The sequence below is a fragment of the Pezoporus occidentalis genome, unplaced genomic scaffold (assembly GCF_034315485.1).
Source record: "Pezoporus occidentalis ecotype Australia unplaced genomic scaffold, CSIRO_AGI_Poc_V1 ctg79, whole genome shotgun sequence".
NCBI classification, from domain to species: domain Eukaryota; kingdom Metazoa; phylum Chordata; class Aves; order Psittaciformes; family Psittacidae; genus Pezoporus; species Pezoporus occidentalis.
The window spans coordinates 910,801-917,618 of NW_026916147.1; the positions used below are offsets into that span (position 1 = coordinate 910,801).

At 42.1% G+C, this 6,818-nt stretch overlaps 1 protein-coding gene across 2 annotated transcripts in view; it reads left to right on the forward strand.

The window, feature by feature from the left end:
- Positions 1-4,073, forward strand: part of WDFY3 (WD repeat and FYVE domain containing 3) — a 171,612-nt gene extending 167,539 nt beyond the window's left edge. For both annotated transcript variants that reach the window (XM_062602808.1, XM_062602807.1), the window contains one exon: positions 441-4,073. In XM_062602808.1, the coding sequence (XP_062458792.1) occupies positions 441-561 (121 nt within the window). In that variant the 3' untranslated portion in view covers positions 562-4,073. The remainder of the gene's footprint in view (positions 1-440) is intronic.
- Positions 4,074-6,818: the final 2,745 nt, after the last annotated feature.

The window sequence follows — 6,818 nt, forward strand, 5'->3', positions numbered from 1 at the left end:
CCGAACAAGCCTCTTTTACAGCAACTAGTAAAAATGTGCTCAGGACTGTCAGGATGCTGATTTAGGAGCCAGTAGCATACAGCATCAGACAGGGAAAATGTTTGACAGGGAGGATGTATATGAGCTCCCCTTACACAGGAACTGAGATGGGAGTCCACCAGGTCAGAGATGGCATCTCTTATCTGTGGCTGTACTTTGAGTCTGCACTGGTGACAACAACTGTTTTTAAGCTACCTCTCATGCAGTCATTGTGTGGATTCTGTGGTGATCATATAACTTAAATTCTTCTTCTGCTACACGGTGTTGCATTTCTTTGTCAAGATAAGTGTGGACAGTTTTCTGGTATGTGAAGTCATGGTGATAATTTCCACACCTCGATAAAAAATAACGAGGCTGGGAGAGGACCTGTGTTCACAGCCATGTTTGGTTTTCCTCTGCAGGTGCAGTAGGTTTCAATCTGAAATCAAGCGTCTGAAGATTTCATCCCCAGTCCGAGTCTGCCAGAACTGCTTCTACAACCTGCAGCATGAGAGGGGTTCAGAGGAGGGGCCCAGAAACTGATGGGGTCCTGGCAAGCAGGGACTCCATCCAGCCCCACAGTCACTCCAAGAACTAGTGAGAGTATTGTGCAGTGATCAGAAGGGATTAGAATACTGTCTGTTTACACTTAAGTTTATACTGAGTTTTAAGCACTATAAGTAAAAAGGGATCATTGAGTTGATCTGTGTTGACAGAAGGTAAATGAAGCTAATGGCATAATTAAGTGAAGAGCAAGGCCCAGGAAGACATTACTAATAACCACAATAGAACTGTCAACCCCTAAACCCATGTTGACGTGGCTATTGAGAAAATCCTCACTAATCCTAAACACCCATTCTTGTCTTGTTTTTGTAGAGCTAGTCATCTTAATTGGGGGGAGGGGAAGGCTTTTTAGAAGATAGTTGTAAATCTGCCTTCTTCGCAAGCAGCTGTGTATATTGTAAATAGGTATAATGGCCTTTTTATCTAAATATGAACTTAACTGCCTGTTACATGGGACTTCAGATTAACCACTATACTTTGTGTGGCATCTTTATCTCATCAATTTAAATATGAATGTTAAAAAAAAAAAGATTCTAAGGCGTTATGCGTATTTCTGTTAAAAATCCAGTCTGTGCATGTTTGTTCTTTCAGTTGCCCACAGTATCTGAAGTGAGGCTGTTCATAGAATTACATGGATTTTTTTCAAAAGAAAACATTTTTGAGAATAGGACTTGGAGTATTTTATTCTAGCTGTAAGATAACCAGGAACTAAATTGTACACTTGTGTTGCATTTTATACCAAACTATTTACCACCTCAGTGTTGTTCATATTTAATAAGGCCTCTTTTATACATATGTCAGAGCTGCAGTTTTGTTAATTACTCAATGTTCATTAGTAGCTGATTCATGCAGTGCAAGAACCAGCTTTTACCTTTAGTCAAGAGCAGTTGGCTTGCATATAGGTACAGAATGAATTCCTTGTTGCATAAACTTTTAACCACTGTTGTTCTGTAGCTTGTTTGCAAAAAAACTTCTGGAACAATAGACATTGCTCTAAAACAGGGTGATATTAGTCATGTCAGAAATGCTCCTAAGAGCTATCTTTGTGTTTCAGCACATGGCATCAACTTGAGGACAGCAGTAGATTTCCATTATGGTTTTTAAGTTCAAATATGAATTTAATTGCAGTATTTTTTTACTACTCTGTCATTTATTTTGCACTACATATGGGATGAAGTAGAGACGCTGATATCCACTGGGATTGGAACACGTGCATCAGATGGGCCCATGGACTTAATTTCTGAATGAGGTCTTGCCAGTGGGTTTTTGGTTGGGGGTGGGAGGGAGGGGAGGGCAGGGGACAGGCTGATGTTTGGTTTGGTTTTGTTTTTTTAATGTATGTGTATATATTTTGTAAATGGGTGACAAACGGATCTAGGTATATTCATAATGATTCTTTTAAATAGTGGTAAGGATGTGACTCAAACCAACAGAAGATAGGTGGCCCTGCTTTTGCTCTGCTAGTAATTCAGTGAGCGTCTTCACTCAAAATGAAATAATCCTTCACTTGGGATGATTTGAGCAGACTCTGGTCCTGAGATGATTGAAACCAACCCTGTTGTTGGAATTGCACCATCAAATATGCCAGACCCTCTGTGGTGGTGTGACCCCTTTCAGAAGGTCCTTGGCACTGCAGGAGCACATCTGTCTTCTCTTGATTTGAGCCTTTAGCAGTTAATCCTGACCACTTAACTATTTACCCTGGTATCACATGTTTATGCACTGAAGGTTAAATATGTATTTTGATACATGTTTGTTTATTATGTATGTGCTGGTCTGTAAAATGAGATATATTCCTGTTTTGGTATGTATACTAGGTCCCCAAATGAACAGAAAGGCTTTTCTAGAGCCCTTGCACACTGTTGAGTAAATGCAGGTTTGTTGAGATTAGCTGACCCAAATAGATCCAAAGAGTGATGATCAAGTAGCCATGCTGCGTGGCTACTCTGACAGACTTGTCCCTAGAAACAGGAAGGAGGTCCTCAGTAAGCGTGTGCGGAGCACTGGAATTCCTGTGTTCAGCTGTTCTCTCTAACGTTGCCTTCACCCTTCCCAAAATGATGCGAAACCAGCATAGTTCAGAAGACAGGCTAGTGGCCTTAACGTTTTCAGTTTGAAGAAAAGGCTGTTCTAACAACTCTGAAATGCCTTTGAGTCCACAGAGTTTTCTTCCCCTTGCCTCCAGATTTCAAACCAAAATTTAGGGAAGTCTTCTTTTTCTAGAGACTAGAACTTGTACAGCCACATAATCAAATCCTGATAAAAACTAGGTTTATTGCAGTAACACTGATAAAATTTAAACACTAAAGCAAACAGTTGGCATATAGCACTAATGGGGGTCATAAAGGTAGTGGGCCATTAGTGAAGAGGTAGTTGGCTGTGTTCAGCTACATAAGCACATTGTAGGGGTGTTGTTCAATGCTTTTGCTGTTTGGCAGCATACTAAAAACACCAAGGTCACTATCTTTTACAAGTTCAGTAGTGAGGAGGTGAGCCCCAGTTTACACTTTGGAAATAAATCACCACAGCCCTCTTGACTTAATTCTTCCGAGGCGCTGTCCCAAATCCCATGTTCTTGCTTGTAGGAGGTGGAGGGGAAAAAACACACCTGCTCTTATTTCCTCTGGCAGCTGGTGCTGTGGGCAACTGTTTTGTTCACTTGGGAGTGGGTTTTTTTCCATTTCTTTCAAGCTTCTAATGCAAATACTTGCTTTGTTTTCTGTGTAAAAATCTGTTGAACAAAAATATACTCATGTACACTAACATTAGTAGACTGTATTCTCTGCAAGTACCTCACATGTCTTCTCCTGCCTTGTTCTTTGTAGTATACTTATTCATGTACTCTTAACATTCGTATGTAGTGTGCAACTGTAATGTCATGCTTATGAGAGGGGGTTGGCTGCCTCCAGCCCACATTCATCAATAGCAAAACACTTTAGATAAGTTATTTTGCACTTTCTTATGTATAAAATTGGTAGAAACTTATATTTGCTTTGTATCATTTTAAAGACTCCTTTTGTTTCAGTAAATGAACTGTGTATAAAATACTTATGCAGTTAAAACTGTTTTTAGAAAGTATTTTTAATTTCAGCAAGTTTGGTTACTTGTTGCATGACTATTAACACAGCTGACTTTTTGTGTCAGTGCAATGTATATTTTTTTTGTCCTGTTATTAACTTGTAAGCCCTAGTTAAATGGCCATTTATTTGTACAGCATCAGGAGTAAATTGAAGATAACTGGCTAAGACTGGAGTGTGGAATTTTGTACTATATTGCAGAATCCAATATTTGTTTTTTGGTGGTTACGTAAAAGGCCTGACGATTTACTATCTAGTGTGCAATCTGTGATATCTGAATGTTCATTGTATATTTGTCTCCAATGCAAAAAGGTAGAGTAACACAATTACAACAATACATGATTAAATGCAATAGTTCAGGTACTGAAGTATTTTTTTCATTTCAAATAAATACCTGCTATTTACCACCAAAAAGCTGTTTTGCATTTGTTGGAAAGACAACATTTGCAGCTGAATAAACATTTTTAACATAGGAGTGGTAACTAATGAGTTACATGTTTCTGTATTGTCATGAGGAGTAAATTTCTATACCTTGCTATACGGTTTTGCTTTCTGAACCCGAGTACAGTCATCCACAATGATGCAGTTTGAAATCATGTGTCTTTGTTTATTCTGTTTTGCTTTATATGTGTCATTGCAGAGTGTGAGGCCTGCAGAATTTGGCAGTGTGTAGAAGAATAGGCTGTACCGATATAGAGAAAGCACACAGAAAATTATATAAGTTGTGCTGGTAAGGACAGTGGAAGAGGAGGAAGTATCAAAATCCAGTTTAAATCATCTTCCCCTAGGAGAGAATGACTGCTAGAGCAGAACTTGACTGTATCTCATGAGAAACAGCCTAAGATCCCCAAATGCTGAAATATTTTTTGTTAAATCCATTTTTGTACCCTTTCTAAGCTGTTAATGCTAAAGAATGTGGGTTTTCATGTTGGCAGTTAATTACATGCCAACAATGGTGGCTAACAGTTCTCTAACTGAAAAACAGGCTCTGATGAAGATGGGCCTACCACGTTCTTGGCTGATGAGCACCTGGGTTGCTACTGCATTCTTGGTATTTGACAAGTAAGTGATTTCATTGGTTGTAAAACAAAAGGAATTTCTACCAATGAACTTAACTGTAATGCTTACTGCATTTAACATGAACTTCTTCCATGAAGGAAGTGTTTTTAGTTCAGTGTGCTCTCAAGGAGTAGGGACAGAAGGAATTTTCGTGGCCTTCGTAAGTCATATCTTGGTTCTATAGCATTGGTAATATCCACTTCTCATAGGTTCAAGTGTGAGAAGTGAGCTTTCCGTATTTTAAATCTTTTTACGTGCTAAAAGAAATGTTTTCTCTTTAACAGGGAATTCCCTGTTGTGTTAGAGGGGAATTACTGTACTTCAGAGCATACCTGCAGACGCTTGACATTTGACACATGCTGCAGCCTAGCAAACTGTTCTGCTGTCGTGGACCAGGTCATGAATGAACTTCATCAAAGATTTTTGCGCCACTAAGTCATGCTGGCGCAGAGTGTAGGGTCTGGCATCACTACCCACTCTTTGCGGGGAGAGATGTACTCCTAACAGTAGCTCCAGGCTGCTCTATGCAGATGGATTGTTCAGTATGCAGTACTTCAACCTCATTTTTTCATGGGAAAAAAAAAAGGAGTTAGCCACTTTCTTTGATCTGTGCCATATGAAGTTAGCTAACTTGTGCTTTAACTTGGTGCAGCATTCAGAATGATGCAAAGAGCTTGCAGTTAAATGTCGTGTCCTGCCTGGAGAGTGCACTGCAGCGCCTTGTCTCCGCAGCTTGTGAGTCTGATAGAGGGCATCATTCAGCTTTGGGAAGGTGAGCTAGCCCCATGGTATGGTTCTGTGGCCCTCATGCACCCTCAGCCACCCAAGTGTGCACGTGCTCTTCTCCACTTTGCCAGCCTTGGCATGTCCAGAAACTCTCTTCCACAGGTTTCTGCCTTGATGAAACAAACAAAACCCAATTGGCTTTTGAGTTTTCCAAGGTGTTTGTGGAGCCAGAGGCGGAGTGACGGGCAGGCAGGGCCGTGCCACTGCATCTGGCTTCCCCCAGGCATGGTGGAGAGTGGAGGTGCCAGGAGCCAGCATGGAGAAGCAGTGGGGGCTGCAGTGCTGACAGACCTTTTGATTCGGAAAGTGCAGTCCCGTCCCTGCCTGGAGGGGAATGACCGAGAAGTGTAATGACTGTGTTAAGTAAAGGATAAAACCAGGCTGCTGAGAGCCAGCGGTAGCTCAAATCCAGCCAGTGCTTGAGGTGCTGGGCTTCAGCTGTCCCACCAGCACCTTCCCCAGAGGAGAGACTGCTCCTTCCCCACCTTTGGTGCCACTGCAGCCTGTGCTGCCTGTGCTGTGTTGCTGGGCAGAGTCGCAGAGAGGTTAAAGCACTGCTGAGCTGAGCAGGAGCAAAGATGACCTCTGGGCAAGATTATGTTACAAATACAAACACTGATGTATGGTCTGTGTGTGTGTGCAAGGTGCTTGCCCAATAACAGTGATGAAAACGCTGTGTAATCAGCCACAACCCCCGGCCTGTGCAGGTAGGCTGTGAGGGTTGTTGGCACAAGCTGCCCTCAGCTCTGGGAAAGCTTCCAGTCTTCCTGAGAGGGGGCAGCTTCTGTGAGTGCCACACGTGAGGGCAAGGACTGCTTTCCTCAAAGCTTGGCTGCCCTCCCAAGGCCACCCTGATGAAGCGGGGCAGGGAACCACCATAGAGCTGCTGGGGCTGAGCTGCCCTCCTCCTCTCCTGCAGGACTTTCATTAAGGGACAAATGCTCTGATTGCAGAGTAATCTGGGAGCCATTTCCCAACTCCTGTGCAAGGGCAGGCCTGAGGAAAGGGCAAAGCTGTCCAGCAGATTTCCCCAACACACTACTCAAGCCCTTAAAATTCACCTACCTGAGCAGCACTTACTATATGTGTACCACCAAGGGATATATGCATAGATCTAAGAGCCAATCAGCCCCAAACCAAGCTGAGAAGTGCATTGTCAACAAAGGATAACAACAATAGCCTCACTTTAGTCCTAAAAGGAAGGTCTGGGGTTCAGCTGTAGGAAACTGCTAGGACATTAAGGCTGCTCCTTCCAAGGGATAGAAAGTAAAAGTAGGTTTGAATTCAGGTGTAAAAGCACTAGTAATTAAAAAT